Below are 24,960 nucleotides of genomic sequence, written 5' to 3' on the forward strand. Positions count from 1 at the left end.
TCTTTTCGGTACCGTATCACCCAGGAAAGAGATTTAACATAAATTGATAATACATTATTCAAATCATGTATGTAAACAATCCGTCATCTCATCTGTACCGTCTCGGAATGTCACATGGCAGGTTATTACCAATGTATTCAGAATAAATTCCTTGATTATTACTTCACGATCGCAATCATTTGTAAAATTTATGTTGTGCTTCTAATTATTTATTATCTCCAAGCGCACAAAATTATCTTGTATTTTTAATATAATGTGAATTGGATGTCAAGTATGTTTATATTATATATATCTTATATTAGCAAATTTATCCTTGAGAAATACTAGATTATGCTGGACTGGATAGGAATAAACTCCGCTTCTCTAATGATGAAAAATAATCACATTTCTTCCACAATAGAATAACCAGGTACGAAATATTGAGAAGGGTTGAGTTTATCGACTCTATTCGATTATAGACCAGTGAATAAAAGTCACTGTTTTGAAACATTTGCTCGCCGAGTCATGAAATCCTGGCGCCATTCACATCAAAATCTTCTTTTAAACTTTATTTTGCTTCCTTCTAACTTCAAGAGAAGTACCGTATAAATGAGAATTTATTCCTGAAAACGATGAACGACTTTAAAGAGTGCCGAAGGTATTATTTTTTCAACATTCAATTATTATAACAGCTAAGAGCATACTCGGTCTGTCTGGCTTGAAAACGTTTCTCATACTCTAACACATCGTGAAATGTTTTGGTGAGTTCGCTCTGTAAATGCTCCGCAATTCGAAAAATTCATATTTATCTCCAAATTGAAATTTCCATATATATATTCAATTGTAGGTCTGTTAAAAATGAAGCTGTATCCATTTTGTATAGTGTATTTTTATAGTGATCTGAACGGGTTTTCTTCATTAAAATTGTATTTTCTCTATTGGTGATTCACTAACAGTTATTATTGATAATAATTGTTGATCAGTTAAAAATGAATTGGGGAAAAAATGTAAACCAAATCTCTGTGTTTCAAAGTTAAGTCTAGTTCACTCTCACTTCCCCTCGTATATAATAAAAATCAAACTTCTAAAACCTTCAGTGTCTTGTCTTTTTCTCTGTTCATTTGAAATTTACTACTATTCAATTTGGACTGCATATACATATACATTTCAAATTTTGAATCAACATTTCTATTGACCGAGAGCCTCTTATTGTCTACGTTTCCATTTCAAATAATAATTACGTTTTGTATGGAATGGAATGATACGACACAAACGATAAAATGATATAAGCACATAAACATTTTATTCAGTTTCCCAAACACATTGTGAAGTTTGGACAAAAATATTAGTGGCTATGTATAGCTACAATAACTGACAATTCATCCAGATAGAATCATTCGGTTTCATCTACTAATTAGTATAAAACATACCTATGACAGAATGGAAAGGGAAGTTAATCAACCGACTTCCAATGTTAGGAGCAAAGAGGAAGAAAACCCGAACATTTTTAAATTAGTGATATGATACAGTATGGATATTATCCACATACAGTATAAGATACAGTAGGTGGATATTGAAACACGATGAAAAATATCTAATACTCTTTTATTCAATCACAATTAAAAGGGTACTCGATATATCTTTCGGTTCAATAATTTCATTAGCCCCAAAACGAAAACTGAGTACGATACGTTTAGAGTAGATACGTTTTAGAGTTTATAAATCAATAGAGTTTATATTGACCGATAACCTCTTCATACGAAGTGGATAGGACATAAACCGTTAAAGGATTAATACTGGTGCTCATTCAAATGACAAATAATAATTAATATTATTGTCATAATGGTCAATTTAGTCAAGAAAATTTTTCACTGACATTTAATTATCATTTACTCGGATAACCCATATTCATTCATTCAATCGTGAATTCTTCACTTCTCTAAACCCCCAAGTCATTATGAATAAGGTAATAACAGTAGTAATAACTAGCTCAAAAACCAGGGAAGTGATAACAAATGATTCTTTTGAAATATGGAATGCTTTTCATAGGATTCAGTTTATTTATATTATTCACATTTCACCTAAACTACATTACATAGGATAGGATAGGCTCTAATTGGCCTTTCCAGGATTAGCCTGCGTCAAGTCTCTTGACAAGAATATAATTTATTTTACAAACAAATATCTATTTACATAGAAAACTAGTCAATATATTAATATTGTTGATAGAAAATATTGTTTTTATTGTATATGATCCCATAGTGATATTGCATGAGTAGTTTTCTGATGACTAGTTGATAATACCTCTTAGAGATTACAAGTTCCTTGAAGTTCACACTCATCCATTCTTTGCCCTCCCAGATCAAATAATGCATTGATCCGTACAGCATGTACAGTGGACTACCTATACATTGATCCAGCCTATATCACATTCACGTTTTCTTTAAATATATTCTACTTTTCAAGTAATTTCCTTTGATAATGACAATTACTTTTAAGATCTATTATGAAGTTGTTATTATTCTCCCCCAAAATAATATAATTCAAATAAGCACAATATTATCATAAAAAAGTATACATTAAAAATAATAATAGTTGAAAGAGATCTGTGCAAACTCAATATTCATGAAGTATGAACTTAATATTCTTTAAAATGGTTTATAAAAAACAAAAATTCTGTATTTAGTTCCAATAACACGACTCTTTCCGAAAGTATCATGAATTGATGATTTAATAAGGGTCATATGCTGACACTACGTTCAACGCTAAACCAAGTTTAGTAGTAGATATGGTTGCATTTATCATAATGTGTTTCATACGAGCTTTAAACGAACAGCTGACATTTCTCCGTTTAAACAGAGTATCTGCATACGGGCCCTGCAGACGAACGTTGGAATCAAATGAACAAATATTAAAACGGGGTAGAGAAAACTAAATCCACAGAGATAACATTTTCACTCAGCTCCTTAATAATATTTAAACGTCTTAGAGAGAACTAAATCCACAGAAATAAGTTTTCCATCCAGCTCCGTGTTGTAGTTGTGTGTTCACTCAGCCAAAGTGTGCCATTGCTGCACCTGCTCCATGGGACTGGCCAGCGCAGTGTTCCAGTGAGTCAATGCTTTCCCGCGCGCAAACATGTAAGATCCCAGCACACATTTGCCGATTATTTTATCTGAAACATTCAATTTTACAATCTCCATTACTTGAGATGGCTTGTGCTTGGGTACTGAGGCGGATAATAATGGGGGATGAGTGAACCTACTGTTTCAGGTGGGTTCCAGACCACTGGAATTCATCTATGAAATGTATGATAGAATATAGTTATAGATATAGAATAATAAGTGAGTCAATATAAGTGAGAGAAACAACACAGATCCTGATCTTGATAATCTTAATATGAATCTTGATGGGATAGAATATGAGTTTGATAGATCAAGAACTAGGTTTGAGAACTTCGAAAGCCACTAAAATCTCAACCGATAAAACTAGTTTGAAATTCTGATAGGATTATGCAATGAACGATGAAATAAGAATTCCTGCGGACAATGCAGAACGAATCCTCAGGACCGACTCAAAATGAGTTGCTCGAAAAGGAGGGCATTTGATGGAAGTAATTTTGAAAAACCAAGTTGGCCAACTTTCTGTTAATAAACTTTCATTATAAAAGCGTTTGTACTTTATTTTACGTATTGCACTTCATTTCAATCATCCAATTTATGCAAACCTTTAAAATTGACAGTTTGAGAAGTATTTTTAAATCATCCGATCCATCAGTCACTCTGTAGATCTGAACGTGAATAGATTCAATTTTTGTAAAAGCATATCACTCCAGTGGAACTTGATTTGATAACGTTACAGTAAAAATATTAGCGGTATTCTATGATCATTCACTCATTCATCTATACAATCAAAATGATAGGGAGCGGAAAAATAAGGTAAACTTGTGCTATTCCCCTCCCAAATTTAGATAACACATAGTCCGAAGTAGGGTAAGTCTTGTAGTTCTTCAATTCACAAAATTTTTAGTACTCAAGTATTTTCACAACGTAGATTTTCAAATTTAGATGCTTCAAAATAATAACTAATTTGCAGTTAGCTATTGTGATAATACATAATATAATGCAATCAACTCATGTCAGTGGATGAATATATTTGAGTCTAGTTTAAAGCAGTATTCTTGATATTCATCATAAGAATATTTCCTGAAGCAGTCGAAAATTCCATGTAGTTATTGGAAAGGTATGCGGTAATGTGGTTACTCTTGAATTATTCAACTAGAAGGGTGGTACCAGAAATACTTGCTATATTATTATATTATGTATTATTACTTACAATCTATTATTAAATTTCAGATGGATTATTGTATTTGTCAAGCTAGACTCTATCTATCTATTTGGTTTCTGTATATGTATTGTAACGTATTACAATTCGATAAGCAAGCAAAATCGCTAATTGAAAGAATTTTATAGGTCTGGAGCAAACAGCTATTCTATTATCGCCAAGTGCGATAACAACAAGTAAAAGATTAGATAATAACGGGTACCATGGCTAAAATTAGAACAGCCGAATAGAAAAGAATTTTATTTGCTATTTATTATATTATATATTATAGAGTATTGGAAATTTTGAGGTTAGGCTTTAATACCTACTGATCGGCAACCTAATAATCGATCAAGTCGTATAATGTGAAATCTAGCCAGACACCTTGGCAAAAATTTGTTGTAAACAAATAGTATTCAACTAGAGGATTTTGGAAAGCACATGGCTACTAGTTATAGAGGGAAAACAACTTATAACATTTAAAAATATTTATTATCTGTTATGAACATGAACAAATACACACAAAAAAATTAGAATATTAAGGAAGTAGGATAGTCATAGGCACATGGATACATTAGTGAATTTGCATGAACAAATCAAATCACAGTAATCGATGGGCGGCATTAGAGAGCCGATTCAAATGTATATATAAATATTTTTATAAATGATAAGAATTTATAAATTATCACTACTTAGTTTATGTATCGGATATGGTCCGAGTAATTATAAAATATAATACCTAAGATATAGGTAATAATTTAGTAGATTGGCATGGACTATTTGATCTTTTTAATGGCGTAGTAGTGAAATATTTAAATATATGCAAATTTGCAAGTCGGAAATAGGATTGTAGAAAATAAGGGTAGGACTTATGGTGCCTGCCAGACGCCACCATGGAACGACACTAAATTTTATAGAGCACAAGTCCCTTTGTTAAATTGTACTTTTGAAAGACTTAACATATAAATTCATTGATTAATTTTTTTATAAGACTTAGTGATGCTGTATTAAAGCGTAAGTCATTAGATATTTATTTATTCCCTTGAAGAGGACGACTTCGGCCACCAAAAAACCCAGGACGACCAGGAAATTCGGATCGCCACCATCGTCTTGTGAAAATTCAGCACGTGAGTGATAAATTATTGAAATATATAAATTTAGGGCGCCCTCAGTGCTTCGAGTGAAACAAAAATATAAAAAGCTAGCTCGTCGAAAGGTTATAAATATTGAGAATAATTATTATAAAACTTGCGCAAGTCTTAAAAGGTACAAGAAACATACATTACTAGTTAAATGAATTGTATCAAATGCATATGTCTAAGGATACACAGATTAAATAAATATTTAAATTTAATATTATAATGAATAAATGCTCACTCAATCATTAATTTTGTTAGCCAATTGTAAAGATATAAATGTAGCTCTTGTTCACTGGATGAATTAATTTATCTATTTCCACCAGAGGCCGATCCTTAAGCCCTGAGAGATATATATTGAGAAATATACTGAGATCTATACATATTATTATATTGGAGATTTTATGATTTATCAATTGATTATTTTTATGATTTTTGGAAAGGAGTAGTGAGATAGTGAGATTTTTAAATCGACAAGCAGCAGCAAGTCGATATCTGAGCTGCATAGAATAAATGCATATGATTAATGAATTAAAAGCACACGGTAACGTTTCGTGCTAAAGAACTAGTGAGCTAATCTGTGATATTTTATTTTTGATATATTTGTTCTTATTTTTATCATTTTTGCTTGTTTCTCTATATATTTCTACATTTATTTGGTCGTTGATATTTTCTTGTACAATATATGTATCAAATTTTTTATGGTGTATCCTTTATTTATTTCTCCACTTCCATGCATGACCAATCTCATATTTATTTATCGAGTTATCAGTATTGAAATATTATGAAATTACCATCCGACTTTATTCTTCACCGAATAAGTTGGTTTAGTCAGCGATACTTAGCATTGATAATCAAATCTTTGGAAATAATACGTTCCAGAGATTTATATAAATTGTACAAGAGCAGTGAATTGCGGGAGCTCCTGAGCGAGCCTATAAGAATTTTGTCTAAGTTGTATTCTAAGAACCACAACCAGAGTCATATAATCTTTTACTCATGCTTTACCGACTGCAGCCAAGCCAGGCAAACCGTTATTCACAAAAATAACGTTACAGTATTTATGAGTGTGAATAAATTTGAATTTGAAAAAAAAAATTGAAAAAAAATTGACGAGGTAGGACGGAAAACTCAAATCTGCTCTTCACATATTTCCATGTTTGATGTGAAAAAGTACTCATGGAAACATATAACGGAGAATGTCTGAAAAAATATGAAAAATCGACTAGGCTGATACAAATTCCCGAATTATAACGACTTATTGCAGAGTATTAGGTGGTAAGAGTGTGAAATAGAGAAAAATCTGTTTTGACGTTAAATATAATACAATTTTAATGTTCAGCATTTCTTCGCTTTAGCATTCCTATGTTTTGTAGTGTCTTACGCTACAGATATTTGTAGGGCTTTCAAAATGTGTAGTGTAGTAGCCTATACGTACACAAAACACCAACCATATAAAATGTGGGAATGAGGAAAGTAGTATGGGGTAGGGGAAGGGAATGGGCAAATGGAAAATAGTGGAATTCCCATCGGTAATCTGGCTGTCAACTTGTCCAAAGTCAATCCCTGTCAACAGCAATGCCTGTTGAACAGGAGGCGTGGCTGCCTGCCTTTGACCAGGGCGTCAATGCGGCAGTGCTGCGGGGCCATGACTGCCCTCTTCAGGGACCCACACCAAGTTAATTAAGAGTGACATTGACCTACTAACACCAGCAATCCATGTAATTTAGAATGTATGTGAGTTTTTGCTAGGTTTTCTTATATTTCATCCATTTGCTATAACCACAAAGTAGGAGAACATTCTCATCCTCTTCTCTGTGCTAGAACTAATAAGAACTTGAATTTGATTCTCGATAAAAACAAAAATTTTATCAGAAATATCTCCACAATAAAAACCACAATAAATTCAAAATGTGACAAATATCACCAGGATTTTTTTTGAATGACTGATTCGGACAATGTTGTTGGTAATTATTCATGGGCTTTCTATGAACTTCATGATAAGCTTCGAGATCGATTTATGATAGGTGATTGTAGGAATAATTATTTGCAAATTGTAATGCGAAGGTTATCTCAAACATTCAAAAACATCAACATCATCAGAGGTAGATCATTGAATTGGTTGGTAGTCAGAGATCAAATATTGATCACGTTACGGTGATTCTAATAACTTTCTTCCCTCTTTTGTTACATTTATTGACGAAGTGTAACAGTGTAATGAGTGTAATGCTGGTGGCTACACTCCCACGGTTTTTGGGAAATTAGGGATGCTACCTAACAAAATCCTCAACTTTTGACACTTGGTATCGTATTCATGGAAGATTGTTGTGAACTTTCTTGTTTGGCAAGAATGTCTATGATTGGTTGCTGTCGTTAGTCTCTGAGTCCACTATGAAGACATAACAATATTCAATATCAATTTGAGTTTCAAGTGGAATAACTTGAATTGTATACTGTCAAATCCATTCTCTTACGAAATGAGATGTAAGAGATCACTTTCTCAATAGTTATCAGTCTTCAATGAACTACTATATTTCAGAAAATTTCAAATAGTTCGGTTCGTTGTGGATAGTCTATTCACCCCACCAACACATTCAAAGAGCATTAAGTTATATTTTCAACAATGAATCGACATTCAATAGTTCACGGCCTTAATGTTTAATATTGAAGTCTGTACTGCAGTCAATTATAATTTATTGTCGTTGTAAAAATCATAAAACCTTGCGTTTATACATCGCTGTTCAGTATGGATCAAGAAACCACCATATTCAATAATTGTAAATAGAGTTATTCCAAATGTTTGATATTTCATTCACATTTTTCTAGCTAACTTGAAATCAATACGAAATCATCAAGTTGCAAACTCCTTAAGGAATACGGTATACATCTAGGAGCGGAAAGATACTCCATTCTACCATAAAGTCTCCTCTATTCCATCATAATAAAATTCTTGTTGCATCTAGACTATCTCCATAGAGTGAACACTGGATCCGAATTTCTACGTTTTACACGACTATTTCAACAGCATTTTCTATTCTCTACGAAACTACATCACTCTCCACCAACATCGCATGCGAAGTACACCAAAGTACATTGCAGTCACCAGATGACACTCCGAAAATTCGTTTTATCATGCAGAAGTAGCTACAGGTGTATGCGATATGGCGAGGAAATATGCATTTTGTAGCCTGGCAAGGCACAAGCTTGGCATATGAATTAGTGTGACACATTTTCTGAATAAATATTCAACACTCTAATATAGAGATGATTGTGATAGAGGTGGGTATCCCAGACTCTTCCTCACATCAGTAGTCTAATTCTTGATTTTGTAGCAGTACATTTATCTATATTCAGAATAATTCGACATACAAATTTAATTGTTCGTTAACCAATAACATTGAACAATGATTAATTTCGATAATTTGAAAAATCTATTGTATTTGAAGAACTCAATTTGTATCCTACTGTTCAAACTTAGAAGTGGAACATGGAGATCTGTCCAATGAGATACTAGAAATTGTCAGAATACATTAAAATTTGGCTTGATCACAATATAGATTTCTGTTGACATTTATCATTGGAATCTGTCATTTCACTCACTTATTCTGCAATAATAGAGGAAATGAAAGGAAGGAGTATCAGCAGGATGAAGTACATAAATATTCCTCAGACCAGTCGGATAGTATTCAAACTGATATAACTTTTTGTTATTAAATAGAATGACTAGCAGACAAGTTTCTTCAATAGATGAATTTATTCACTTACTATGCCAACGAGAACTTCCGGCATGTCCGCCATTCTCATGGTTCATGATAATGCCGAAGAATCTCGTTGTCACAGTAGGTGAATATATTCATTTATTGAAGGAATTTGACTGCTAGTCGTTCTATTTAATGATAAAAAAAAGTTATATTAGTTTGAATACTATCCGACTGGTCTGAGAAATATTTATTTACTTCATCCTGCTGATACTCCTTCCTTCCATTTCCTCTATTATTGCAGAATAAGTGAGTGAAATGACAGATTCCAATGATAAATGTCAACAAATCACAATAAAAATTATCGTGATCAAGCCAAATTCCAAGGTATTTTGACAATTTACTTAATTTTACTACTGATAGTAGTAAGCAGTTCGTGATGGAAAACAACATTGAAAAACTAATATCACATTGAAAATGTTTTCCAATATGAATTTAGTAATCTAGAATAGTTTGTATCCATCATATTTTCAATTGATAGTGAATTTGATTTTTCCTGGAGGATGTATATTTTAGAGGATATCTGGATAAAATAGAGGATGTATATGAAAGCTACATAGTAGCCTATGACTAATAATAATCTCATTTCTCTGTAGAAGCAGAAATTGGAGAAGAAAAGTCGTTATAACAAAGTATTTTATAAATTTAATAATAATCGACTTTCTCTATAGAAGCAGAAATTGGAAAGAAAAGTTGTTATAATTTAATTTGCGTTACCTCCTTTGCTGTAGCCAGGACCCGGTTGAAAGAGTTGCAGACTAACACTGGTGACATCGATGTTGGCCGAAGTGAGGTTGAAGTGAAATCCCTGAGTGAACTTGGGCTCCATGGATCCTCTCACCGTCGTTGTACGCTTCACTTTTATTGTCCTGTAGTGCTGGTTCAACGTCACCCTCACAAAACTGTCCTGACGCTCATCTGGGAACTGGTCAGAATAAAAGTATGTTATTATTTGATTTCATGAAGCACAGTTAACTTAATAAGTAGAAAGTTTCATTATATTTTTTTCAAGAGAATAGTCCAAACATGAAATTGTGTTTACTTTCGCCAAAGAATTTATACTCCAAGAACAGAAAATATAGCAATAGAACGAGAAGGAGAACGAGAATAGCAGGAGAACGAGAATCTTGAAAAGTAAATGAAAGGAGTGTAGAGACGAAAAATAGAAGGAGGGAGAAAGGGAAGGGAAGGTGGCCAGATAAAAATGGCCAGTTATCATTTCGGGCTCCTTGAAACCTCTAAACGTCGATATTATTCATGACTTTCTTCTCCTTCCCTCCTTCATTTGAAGAAAGATAGATCAGAGTGATTAGAGAGGAATATGATTTTTATGAGAAATGAAATTGTTGAGAGTGATTCAGGTGTGAGCATACTAATCTTCATCCCACATCATAGCAAACCAAGTTATAATAGTGATTTTCAAGAAAATAGTGACTGTAGTCAAGGTAGTACAAAGTGGACACATTCATACTGCAATAATGTATACAATATACGACACATACTCCACATGGAACAACATACTGATATCCACCAGGAAGAACGAAACAGTCTATGATTATTTCGATGTGTATGATGTTATGAAATGATTTGGGATAGTCAATTGCAGAGAGAATGAGACTTGAAACATTCATAACAAAGGTGTTGAGAGATGGAAAAAAAGAAACTGAGAAGTGAAAAGCAGACGTGAGCAAGAACAAGGGTGGAGAAGGGAAGAGATAATCAGAAAAACACAGTAGAGGACAGTATAAGAGTGAGTGAATATGGGAGGAACAGGAAAATAAGGTAATAAATTAACATGAAAGAATGAAAAAGAGAGAGAAAAGTCTAATTGGAAATGCATTATGGTAGCGTTTGGAGGGAGAGAAACAATTGAAATGAAAAGGTGGAAAGAGGGGAGAATAGATACTCGTATAATAGTAAGAAAGAGCGCATTAGGAAAAAAGAGTTAGTAGAGTAGAAAATGGAAGAAAAGGAGGAAGGAATCCGATGGTGGAGAGAAATGATTGAGTAGAATGAAGAAATTACTATTAATGGGTAGGTGGGTAGAAAAGTGGAATGAAAATAATAGGAAAAGGAAAATCAAGAGGAAAAAATGAAAGAACGACTTGAAAAGAGAGAGAGAGAGAGAGAAGAAATAGGAATGAGGAAATTGAGAAAGGCTGGTGGTAGTGGTGAATAAGAAATTGACTAAAATAGATATAGGGAGAATGAACAAGGACAATACACGAGGAAGAAAACATATATTAGAAAAGAAAAAGAGTAGATAACGTTGGGGAACAAGGAAGAGTAGAGATGGACCGGGAATAAAAAGTAAATTCGAAGTGAACGGAAGAAGATTACAGTAAAAAGAGGGAATATTATTATGATGAAGTAATTCCAATAAGAGAAGAAAAGAGGAAATAATATGGAAAAAATGTAGTAGGAACGGCAGGAAAATTGAGAGTGGAAGAAAGTAGAAAAATTGTGATGAAAAAATGAGAAAAGTGGGAAATTATGATGGAGGAGAAGTGATGAGGAACAGAAGTGGGAGTATACAAATAATAAGAGAGTGAAATGTGAGAGATAAATAGTTGAAAGGAGTGTATAGAGTGTTGACGAGAGTAGAGGGGATCGAAGGAATTGATGTGAAAAGAATGGAATAGAGAAGAATAGGATTTAGAGAAAAGCGTTCCCTTGCAGCAAGCAATCTGTCATCCTCATCCCTGAAGACAAGAGGGCTGCCAGGCTGAAGCGAACTGCCAGTTCAGACGGTCGTCTACTCTTTTGGAAATGCGTCACCTGGCCTCACCCTCCCCTCCCTCCTTTTATGTTCCCATTTTCCCCCTCCACAACTCCTCTTCCTCCCCACCATCATTTTCCACCCCCTCACTCACTTGTGAAACTTGCATGTATAGTTTACTACTACTTCATATGGTACTTGGCTAGGCCACACTCCACTCGCTAACCAAATCACTCTCTCGCCTACTCCATAGTTAGATTCACTTAGAACTGTCAGAATTTGTTGTAAACAATACCAAAGCTTCCTCTTTCCAACAGTACTGACAGTCCGAAGTGTCTCACTGTAGCCCTCTCACTCGCACACAACAAAAGTGTGATTGTATCCATTTATTTTCGGATTACTGTTTTGAACACAGTAGAGTGTGTGTTAGGCAACGCGTGAAAGTTACATTATATGAGGCAGCGACACTGGCTTGGTGGTTTGATTCTGTGAAAGCGAAATCTGTTTTGCATGTTATGTATCAACTGAGTTGGGACGCATGGATGTTAACAAGATTTTGTACGCTGGCTGTAGCTGTATTATTAGGGAGGTGTTCATAAGTCTCAGAAATTGGGTAAGAAAGGAAGGATGTGAGGGTTGTTGAAAATTCATCATTATTGATTCACTTCCTTAGTAATTACTGAACGTCTCTAATGCATTTCATCTATGTATCTTCTCTCTGAACACCATTCCACTCACCATCTGGATTAGATTACTCTTTATCTTCATTCTCTTCTACATTTAGATGATATCTCCACTTTTCTAAATATTTTCAATCTCTTTTATTCTTTATCTCCATTATCTTCTACATTCAGATGATATCTCCACTTTTCTAAATATTTGTAATCTCCTCATATTCTCCATCCTCGTCATTTTCATCATCCTCCTACTTCTCCTGCTCCTCCTCCTAATCCTCCTTCTCCTACTCATCCTTCTCTTGTCGTCTCAGTTTATCTCATTATCTTCGCTCTCTCATTGTATCTTCACTCCTCCTTCCTCTAAGCAAATATTTTTCTTGCAGCGCTTGAATGAGGAAATTTGATATGTTTATTTTATACCCAATCTTTCATCGATCATCACTTACTTATTCATGACTATTCTATCTATCGATTCAATTAGATTTTTTGTCTCATATCAAAGTAATATCGAAGTTGAACATTGAATAACTCCAACACTTGCTTGCTTACTCTACCAAATAATTAGCCAAATAAACTAGCCAGCTTTGATTGCTGGCGCTAGCACGCATTAGTCGCCAATTTCTTCACCGCATTTCCCATGTAATGATTTATGTAAATTATCATCCTGCGTTATTTCCAGTTATCCACTCGAAATATCAATTTCAGCGCTTATTAATTCTCGATTTTTGATAGAGATAATTGAAGCGAGTAATCACTCAAATTCATATCAGGCCTGGTAACCGTGGATCTGACTTTTTGTATAAATTACTTGAAAGTATGCTACCTATTTGGAACCTACTAGAATGAAAAGTCGTTGGAATTTCACACAGGAGTGAATTTAGATGTTTGGACCGAAATATTACAAAGAGTAACTAAGTGGAGCTACATGGAAATGATATTTGAAGATGAATAAATAAGTATCGAACAATAATCGAAGATGTGACGTGGATACATTGTAGCTGAATACAAAACAGTGATTGATTTGTGTAAAGTGAATGAAATACAAATCGTACAAGCAATGTAGATGGATACTTGCCGTGTCCATAGAAAACTGGTATTATACCGAAAAGCTTATGAAATGTTATGGACAAATAATAGATATTATTGAAATATCAGATACAGGTAAGAGAAGGTGCCAGAAACAGACGCTAAACGCAACTGAAGCATTAATAATGACATTGGTGGAGAGAAAGCGAGTCTCTCCGTTGCTTAGGTAAGAGTTTCCGATTCTGGCTGTTCTCAACAAATAAATCTTGAATTACTTGTTCTGGGTAGCTGTGTTTCCTAGTATAATGTAGGATGTGAATCTATTGCGGATGTTCAAGAGCTTTAAGCGTACTCCAAATTCAATAGCTACTACATTCTTAAAATTGCACTAAGACAGTGGAGGAATATTGTGATCAACAATTGGTGGAGAATGATGTGTGAGAATTACATGCATACAATAGTTATTGTAATTCATTGGACTATTAATCAAACAAGTGATAGATTCTAGTCCACAGCTTGTATGCACAATGTGAAACAAAAACAGATTGAATCTGTCAATTGATTTTTTATCATCAATCTGTTATCTGTTACGATTGATTATGAGAGAATGTTGTTGACAATATAATATTTTTTTGAATTTGCTAACTTCTCAAATCTGTGACCACTTGATATTCACTCACCTTGATGTTTCGAGCTTCTATAACTGAAACTGTCAGCCGATGCTGGTTCTCATTATAGAGCAGGGACACCAACAGCTCTCCCAGCTCAGATATACATTCCTGTGTTTCCTGGAACAATAACTGCAGTTTAGAAAGTTCAACAAATACAGAGAACAATGTTCCTAGATTCTTAAATAGTACATTAAAAAAATAAATTCAACAATATTTCTTGTAGTTTCACTAGTTCCTGTAACAATTATTCCAGTTGAAAAGTTCAACAAACACACAGAGCAATGCTTTCAGATTCTTAAAAAATACATAATAAAATGAGGTTTTCAATTGTAGAACACCTACTCGATCATCCAATTCTTACTTCTCCATTTGCAATACTTCTGCAGTGTTTTTTCTCATGTAGTAATGTTACATAGGCATGTAGTCTGTGCTTAAAACGGATATTGTATTGGGGAATAAAACAAATCAATCAATGTAGCTGAAACCAATGATTGTATAATGGATATACAATGTATATATAATGTATATATGACATTATAATGTTTTTTTAACAACTGGATTCCATGGAATCCACGTAATTATAGGTACAATTTTTATTTTATTCATTGATCGTTATAATACCTACGTCTCAAGTAAACAGATAACTGGTGAGGAATACGCGTATTAACACATTGCTGTTATCAGCTATGGATGTAGGAAGCAACTCCAACCACCCAAATTAATATCCGACCGACGTAGCCATAAATAATTACGATTTTAACAGCAATGAAGCGAGAATCTTGATGCTGGCGGCGACCACAACTTCCCCAATCCCCATTGATTGCAGGAGTGTTTGGCTTCGGGGCAGTGAACTGTGTGCAGCTAAGCTAAGCCAAACTAAGCCAGAGCTAAGCCAACCTACATAAACACCAGTCTTGTATTATTACACGCCAATCAGGCTAGTCAAGTGTTGTGGTCCGACTCAAACAATGTGTCAGTGAGCCTCCTCCCTCTCTAATGCGGCCTCTATCCTCACACCTTTCCAGGATATGGGGTTAGTTGTCAAAGCAAATTCAATTGAAAAATGCAGATCATATGAAATAGGTATTGATGAAACAACATTTCATGTGTGATGTTGAGATATATTGAGGTCCACGATATAATGGCAGTATTTGATTTAAATTGGTGTTTCTACCCTTGTCTATCATTCGACAAATCAGATAAAGCTTTCCTTCACAAGCTTCGAGAAGTTGCCAGATCGTTTTTAATAATGTAGATATGAATAATTAACAGAATAATTGTTCTCAATTATGGAAGTGTATTATTTAATCATTGAAGAATATTTTTTCTTGACGAATCGAATATAATTGACTATTTCAAAGGAGGAAGTGGATGTAGTCCACTTCATAGCCAGGTTCCCGGTGCTTGCAGAGTTCAGAGAGCGATACTTCGGAAAGACTTTGCTTGCTGTAGAGGAGCTGAAGACGTACCTAAATGGTGACAACTGGATGCTGATAGGACAATACTGCAGAGATGATTGGGCGTACAGATATTTCATGATTCAAGAATTCAATTTTTAATCCAACCACACAAGATGTACTATAACCCTCTCTTCTTTTGTAAAGAAGTATTTCCCATTTTAATTTTTTGTATGAATAGTCTATTAAAAAAAACAAAACAAATATAAATAGCTTGTCAACACTTCCTGACGGCACTCAACCAAGGATAAAACGCTGACAATAAAGATGTTTCAACATTTACTTAATTATTGTCAAAAATGTAATGAATTACGCTCAATAAAAGCCTTCATTTCTTCATTTATTATTATTATTATTATTATTATATTATTATTATTATTATTATTAATTGATTACTTCAAATATAAGAATGAACATTTTATATTACATCAGGCATACCGGTACCAGCTATCCTCTATAGAAGACAGTGACAAGGCAGAGAATCGACAACGCTTTTCTCCTATCTTTTTCCACTGTCATTATAACGTGAACTCCACTATAGTATATCTGGATAATATTCTTATCAGACCAGAAAAGTAATTGACAAAAAAGTACACTCCAACAAGTGGATAGAATAGATTATGGTTTGGAGTATTGCTATTGTACATAGAAATAATGTTTTTTCCTGAACCCCCACCCAGTTTTGTTGGATAAATGCCTCACAAAGGAGTTTGTTGGATGTACGGCATGGAACAATGACATAGTCAGAATCTTTCATTGAAAATACATCACTATCCTGAATCATGTTTTCAATATAATATAAACAACAATAGAGCTCATGAGTATTGTAATTATTATTTTTATAATAAGCTATATTGTTGTTCATTTGTCAAAATATATAGGAAGCATGGTTCAGGATAGTAATGTATCTTCAATAAATGATTCCGACTATGTTATTGTTCAATGCAGTACATACAACAAACGTTTATGTGAGGCAACAAAACTGGGTGAAGGTTCTGTTCCCGCTCGAATTCATCTCAGAGTTATTGTCGCAACCTACAACCTCGTATGGGTATGATTCAGAATCCAGAAATCAATACCTGTAAACCTGTACACTGTAGCAAGAGAAAAACCTGAACGTTACTTGTGAGCAGAATGGAGAAAAAAGAGGGAATAATGAGAGAAAAGAAGAAGCGACTTCGTTTGAGGGATTGAAAGCCGAGATGAAGAGTTTTTACACACATGTGTGTGAGTGTAGAAGTGTGTTGTTGTGGGTGTTGCGAGCACAAGAATGTGTGTAAGATTAAGGGAAGAGCAGGGAAAAGTACTCATCACTCTCTCACACACACACTCTCTCTCTCTCTCTCTCTCTTCCTCTGACAAGCAGAAAGCCCTTTATCAAATTCCTCCGAAAAATTCCAATTCCTTCAGAGAGCCTGTCTTCCAAGGCATGTCTGCTGTCTCTCCGGTATAATCGTCTTTCATCTTTTCAAAAGTAGATAATGAGATTTCACGTTTGTTTTAACTCGACGTATTTGCATATCCGGGTTCTGGTATGCCCGACTGAAACGGCTACGGAAAACGTTGAACGTATTTCGCAAACGCTGGGAGATTGGCGAGTAAGCAAACAACGTAGAATAGTAATTTGTAGTCCTTTAATAAAAAGCTCCTATTGCATCATGATTCTCGATGTAAATGGGATAATTCTTCGTCCAGTGAAGTTGAGATTGGATAATAAATCTCTCACCACCCTTATTTTCTACAACTGGGAGTGATTATGCAGATAAAATCCTGAACTTGATAGAAATTCCTATTATAATTTCGAGTTTGTTTGTGAATATAATAGTGAAATGGATATGGCATATGAAAAGCACATATAAAGAATGATGACTTGTTATTTTAATGAAACCAACATAGAAGAGAGATCAATCAAGAGAAGAGACTGAATCAAGACAGTACGAAATCGAATAAATAAATGTCCGAAATGGTTCTCATATTATTACCTCAATTTCGTAGTATGTCAATACAGTATCATGTTATGCTGTAAAGATAGCATCACAGAATCTGTATTGCTGTCTTATCTGATAAGCTATACTAGTAACTGTATTTATAAGCATATCAAGGCTCCCCATGGTATAGTCAATGGTAGTCAAAACTATGTGAACATAGTTTTGGGATTCACATTTATTGAATTTGTTTTTATAAGTTCTGCGTTCTAGCAAGGATCTTTCTCTTTTAATTGTCGGGGACTTAAAATATCTAATCAGTTTTACATTAATTTGTTTCATAATGTGATGTAGTCAGTAGATAAGTTTAGTGAAAAAATGACAAAGCGCTTTAGATTCTAAGTTGTCTTGAATAAACTGATAACTGCTGAGTTGTTCCAGAATCTAGTTTCACTGGAGAACAAATTGTAAACTGCGCTATATTTTGCCAGAATTTTGCCATGGGACTTGTGACATCTGGAACAAAGCTGGCGTTTGTCTTCTTCAAAATCTCATACGACTATCTCAAACAGCAAGCTTTCTTTTGTTCTGTGTAAATAGGAAAAACTTCTTCTTATCTTGCATGAGAAAAGTTGAGCACATTTCAGGAGTGACGCTCTTCCTACTGTTCCTGTGATTTCATCCTCCATCATTACATGTGCATCATTCTCTTCCCTTCTTCAGTTTTCGAGTAGATAATACAGGAATATTTACTTAATAAGAGTTGCTTGTTGACAATAGTATTCTCTGTAATGAGGATGGTAAAGCTTATTTACCGGATGAGTATGATTGTTCGTGCCCGGAACGAGTTACCATACAAATAAAGACGTTACCGAGCACGTTACACAGAACATTTCTTGTCATGATAATTCTCAGAGTCTAAACTGGAAACAGAAACCATTAACTGGAGTTAATGCATTGATTAAACATAACAATAATCTCTAAGACAGTGCCTTCTATGGAAATTTCGAAAATGAAAGCAGATACTATTCAACTGATGATAATGGGAAGATAATTCTAGATGTGAAAGATCAATTGAAGTCATGGGAAGTATACATACAGGACTTTTTAATGACAAAAGGGAGCCCCTCTGCTGTGATAATAGTGAAGACTCTGGACCAGATATATTAAAAAGTGAAGTTGAAGTTGCCGTAAAAAACATCAAAAGTGGAAGGACTGTAGGTCCAGACGAACTCCCTGGAGAAATTCTCAAACTCATTGACGATGATTATGTGAAAATACTCACACATTTATATAATCGGATTTACAAAACTGGTATGATTCCCACTGAATGGCTGAAGTCAATTTTTATATCTCTCCCAAAGAAGACAAATGCTAGAAAGTGTCATGATTATCGCATGATAAGCCTCATCAGTCACACAATGAAAACATTCCTCAAAATAATACACCGGAGAATTTCCAAAAAGCTAGAAGAGAACTTATCTGATACACAACTCGGCTTCAGGAATGGTTTGGGGACACGAGAGGCTCTTTTTGCTTTTAACGTAATTTTGCAGCGATGCCTGGATGTAAATCAGCCAGTATTTGCTTGTTTTATTGATTATAACAAGGCGTTTGATAAGGTGCAACATAACAAGCTACTAGATATCCTCAAAGAAATGCAATTGGATGATCGTGACTCCCGCCTGATAAGGAACCTGTATTATAACCAAAATGCCACAGTACGGGTGCAATCTGAGTTGAGTGAAGAGCTGGAAATCAAACGAGGGGTTCGTTAGGGCTGTGTGCTTTCACCACTCCTTTTCAACATTTATTCCGAAAGAATCATCAGCAAGGCCCTAGAAGATGAGACTGGAGGTATAAGAGTTAATGGCACACCTATCAACAACCTAAGGTATGCGGATGACACTGTACTGCTGGCAGAAAATATGGAAGATCTCCAGAGGATGCTGAACAGTGTCATTACTGCAAGCAAAGAAGGTGGTTTGAGTCTGAATTCTAGAAAGACAAAGTACATGATAATCACCAAAGACCAACCTCCTATTGGGGATCTATTCGCTGAAGGAATCCGTTTGGAGCGGGTGGATTCCTACACGTACCTTGGGACTCGGGTAACTTCCAATGCTGATAACTGCTCACAACTCAGAATAAGAATAGAGAAAGCACGTTCAACATTTATCAGGATCAAGAATTTACTGACATCAAGAGACATCAAGCTTGAATTACGAATGCGTCTCCTTAAATGTTTTGTGTTTCCTGTACTATTATATGGTGTGGAAGCATGGACACTGAATAGATGGGGTGAAAAGAAAATACAAGCCTTTGAAATGTGGACCTATCGCAGAATGCTGAGAATCTCAAACACCGATCATGTTACAAAATGAAGAGGTTCTCAGGAGAATGAGTAAGAAACTGCAACTAATTGGTGAAATCAAGGAGCGCAAACTAAGGTAACATGGTCACATAATGAGGGGATACAAGTATGGAATATTGCACCTCATTATGCAAGGCAAAATAACAGGTATGAGGTCAGTGGGGCGAAGAAGGATATCTTGGGGATTGGTTCAAGTGCACCTCAAATAAACTTTTCAAGTCAGCTGTAAGCAGGGTGAAAATTGCCATCATGATAGCCAACCTCCGCCATGGAGACGGCACATGAAGAAGAAGATAAATAGTCTATTAAAAAAAAACAAACAAATATAAATAGCTTGCCAACACTTCCTGACGGCACTCAGCCAAGGACAAAACGCTGACAATAAAGATGCTTCAACATTTACTTGATTATTGTCAAAAATGTAATGAATTACGCTCAATAAAAGCCTTTATTTATTATTATTATTATTACTATTATTATTAATTAATTACTTCAAATATGAGAATGAACATTCAATATTACATCAGGCATACCGGTACCAGCTATCCTCACAAGGCAGTGGCAAGGCAGAGAATCGGCAGCGCTTTTCACCTGGTCTTTTTCCACTGTCATTATTAAATGGACTCTACTATAGTATATCTGCATAGTATTCTTATCAAACCAGAAAAGTACTTAGTAAACAAAGTATACTCCAACAAGTAAATAGAAAGATTATGGATTAGAAGATTGCTATACATAGAAATAATGTTTTTTCCTGAGCCTTCACCCAGTTATGTTGCGGATGAGTTTGTTAATGTACTGCATTGAACAATAACATAGACAGAATCTTTTATTGGAAATACATCACTATCCTGAATCATGTTTTCAATATAATATAAACAGCAATAGAGCTCATGAGTATTGCAATTATTATTTTTATAATGAGCTCTATTGTTGTTCATTTGTCAAAATATATAGGAAGCATGGTGCAGGACAGTAATGTATTTTCAATAAATGATTCCGACTATGTTATTGTTCAATGCAGTACAACCAACAAACGTTTATGTGAGGCAACAAAACTGGGTGAAGGCTCTGTTCCCGCTCGAATTCATCTCAGAGATATTGTCGCAACCTACAACCTCGTATGGGTATGATTCAGAATCCAGAAATCAATACCTGTAAACCTGTACACTGTAGCAAGAGAAGAACCTGAACGTTACTTGTGAGCAGAACGGAGAAAAAAGAGGGAATAATGAGAGAAAAGAAGAAGCGACTTCGTTTGAGGGATTGAAAGCCGAGATGAAGAGTGTAGAAGTGTGTTGTTGTGGGTGTTACGAGCACAAGAATGTGTGTAAGATTAAGGGAAGAGCAGGGAAAAGTACTCATCACTCTCTCACACAAAAACTCTCTCTCACACACACACTCTCTCTCTCTCTTCCTCTGACAAGCAGAAAGCCCTTTATCAAATTCCTCCGAAAAATTCCAATTCCTTCAGAGAGCCTGTCTTCCAAGGCATGTCTGCTGTCTCTCCGGTATAATCGTCTTTCATCTTTTCAAAAGTAGATAATGAGATTTCACGTTTGTTTTAACTCGACGTATTTGCATATTCGGGTTCTGGTATGCCCGACTGAAACGGCTACGGAAAACGTTGAACGTATTTCGCAAACGCTGGGAGATTGGCGAGTAAGCAAACAACGTAGAATATTAATTTGTAGTCCTTTAATAAAAAGCTCCTATTGCATCATGATTCTCGATGTAAATGGGATAATTCTTTGTCCAGTGAAGTTGAGATTGGATAATAAATCTCTCACCACCCTTATTTTCTACAACTGGGAGTGATTATGCAGATAAAATCCTGAACTTGATAGAAATTCCTATTATAATTTCGAGTTTGTTTGTGAATATAATAGTGAAATGGATATGGCATATGAAAAGCACATATAAAGAATGATGACTTGTTATTTTAATGAAACCAACATAGAAGAGAGATCAATCAAGAGAAGAGATTCAAGTATGAAATCGAATAAATAAAAGTCCGAAATGGTTCACATATTATTTATTACCTCAATTTCGTAGTATGTCAATACAGTATCATGTTATGCTGTAAAGATAGCATCACAGATAAGCTATACTAGTAACTGTATTTATAAGCATATCAAGGCTCTCCATGGTATAGTCAATGGTAGTCAAAACTATGTGAACATAGTTTTGGGATTCACATTTATTGAATTTGTTTTTATAAGTTCTGCGTTCTAGCAAGGATCTTTCTCTTTTAATTGTCGGGGACTTAAAATATCTAATCAGTTTTACATTAATTTGTTTCATAATGTGATGTAGTCAGTAGATAAGTTTAGTGCAAAAATGACAAAGCGCTTTAGATTCTAAGTTGTCTTGAATAAACTGATAACTGCTGAGTTGTTCCAGAATCTAGTTTCACTGGAGAACAAATTGTAAACTGCGCTATATTTTGCCAGAATTTTGCCATGGGACTTGTGACATCTGGAACAAAGCTGGCGTTTGTCTTCTTCAAAATCTCATACGACTATCTCAAACAGCGAGCTTTCTTTTGTTCTGTGTAAATAGGAAAAACTTCTTCTTATCTTGCATGAGAAAAGTTGAGCACATTTCAGGAGTGACGCTCTTCCTACTGTTCCTATGATTTCATCCTCCATCATTACATGTGCATCACTCTCTTCCCTTCTTCAGTTTCCGAGTAGATAATACAGGAATATTACTTAATAGGAGTTGCTTGTTGACAATAGTATTCTCTGTAATGAGGACGGTAAAGCTTATTTACCGGATGAGTATGATTGTTCGTGCCCGGAACGAATTATCATACAAATAAAGACGTTACCGAGCACGTTACACAGAACATTTCTTGTCATGATAATTCTGAGAGTCTAGATTGGAAACAGAAACCATTAACTGAAGTAAATGCATTGTTTAAACATAAGAATAATCTCTAAGGCAGTGCCTTCTATGGAAATTTCGAAAATGAACAGACTTGAAATATGATTTGATATTATGTTGGGAATTTTGAACAATTTGAAATCTCGAAGAAATTACCTCTATATAGTTAGTAAGAGAGTGAAAAACTCCATAGATACTGTAGTTTCAAGCAGCTACTGTATCTATTTTGGAGCTAATAATAGAGATACACGCCTGTAATAGACATTATTGTGATGAGAAAAATATATATACTCTATTCCGGGTGTCCCACGAAGAGGTTTACACGTTTGATTTTATATTACATACCCATTAATGGGCACCGAACTATTTTAAATTTTAAACAAATTACAAATTAGATTCTAAAAATATTCTGGAAAAATTTCAATTCCCTAACCTTTGTAGAAACGATATGGCGGCATATTGAAAAACGATACTTAAAAAGTATTGAAAAGGTGTTTTTGGTTTTATAAAATACTTTTATTGTTGCACTTTAGGGCAATATAACTTTTGAATAAAACAACTAGAACAAGGCCTAATAAAAAACCTTAAAAGTCCAAAATTATTGAAATTGAAACCCATCCACAGCATCACACTGATAACAGAGCTTAAGAAATGATTCGTTTACAAAGAAACTCCACGGTATCCGGAGAAGTTCCGGAAATCACTTCCAGAACCAATCCAATGGCCATGAAGTTTGTCATTTAGTAATTGCTCAACATGATTTGCAAAATGAGGTGGAGCACCATATTGTTGGAAGATTGCTTGATCCATTTCTGGTACCATCAAATGAGGCAATACTAGTAAACAAATAAGATAATAACTCATGAAAGTAGTAAGCGAATTGGTAAAATTTTCAACATTCCGCCATTTTGATTCTACGAAGGTTAGGGAGCTGAAATTTTTCCAGAACCTACTAAGTAAACTGTGTAAAATTAAATATCTCTATGAATAATAGTATAAATAAAAGATAGCAAAATAAGATATCCCATGGTACAGGACGTTCATGTTTCGTAGAATCAAAATGGCGGCATGTTGAGAATTTTACCAATTCGCTTACTACTTTCATGAGTTATTATCTTATTTGTTTACTAGTATTGCCTCATTTGATGGTACCAGAAATGGATCAAGCAATCTTCCAACCAGATGGTGCTCCACCTCATTTTCCAGAACCTACTAAGTGAACTGTGTAAAATAAAATATCTCTATGAATGATAGTATAAATAAAAGATAGCAAAATAAGATATCCTGTGGTATAGGTCGTTCATGTTTCAATTTTGTAGCCGATTTTTTGTTAACTCAAGCCGATTACTGTCGACTACTATCTATTATTACTGTTTTCTTGGGGTGAGAGTGTAAGAACTGCACAGTATGAGAGACTACCAGCGTCAGATAGCTTCACCAAAAACAACTACTCGGACTATGGGCTTCAGTTAACAGTAAAATTTGAAGCATAAACGCCCTACATGGAATATCTATTATGCTGCTTTCTCTATGATAATAGTGCATAGTGATGATAGTGTACTCTTGTAATTTGTAATTGTGTAACGAATAAAAACAGAGGAGAATAGAAATACTGAATTAGGGAATTGGGAATTGGAAACTCTTCAAAGAAGAGGGTGGGACTGGGATTAGAGCGACAGAACAGTCGGTTGAATAACACTCAAGAGAAACACTATTAACCGCCACTGTTTATTGGGCGAGGTGTTTTGTCTTTGTCAGCATTTACCTTTACTATTCCCATTCTCTTTGTTAACCTTTACAATTTCCCTATATCTTGCGCCACTCTACTCAGTGGAGGGACGAAGATGGAGAGGCTCGTTTTCGGTCTTACAACTTTCAAGAGTACAATACTGTTCAAAGTCGGGAGTTTCAAGAGAATTCTCACCATAGTAAATAGATTTCTTAATGATTCACACTTTTTTGGACGAATTCTTAATGGAAATCGCTAGAAAACAGGTAACTTAGAACTTAGAATATTTACTTTCTT

General features: G+C 34.6%; 1 protein-coding gene across 1 annotated transcript in view; it reads right to left on the reverse strand.

The window, feature by feature from the left end:
• Positions 1-1,265: 1,265 nt before the first annotated feature.
• Positions 1,266-24,960, reverse strand: part of LOC111054090 (synaptotagmin-15) — a 138,529-nt gene continuing 114,834 nt past the window's right edge. Inside the window, exons 8-10 of the mRNA XM_039442532.1 lie at positions 14,299-14,406; positions 9,914-10,121; positions 1,266-3,154 (exon numbers count right to left, since the gene is read on the reverse strand). Coding sequence (XP_039298466.1) covers positions 3,027-3,154; positions 9,914-10,121; positions 14,299-14,406 — 444 coding nt within the window. The 3' untranslated portion in view covers positions 1,266-3,026. The remainder of the gene's footprint in view (positions 3,155-9,913; positions 10,122-14,298; positions 14,407-24,960) is intronic.

The sequence above is a fragment of the Nilaparvata lugens genome, chromosome 1 (genome assembly GCF_014356525.2).
Source record: "Nilaparvata lugens isolate BPH chromosome 1, ASM1435652v1, whole genome shotgun sequence".
Lineage (NCBI taxonomy): Eukaryota > Metazoa > Arthropoda > Insecta > Hemiptera > Delphacidae > Nilaparvata > Nilaparvata lugens.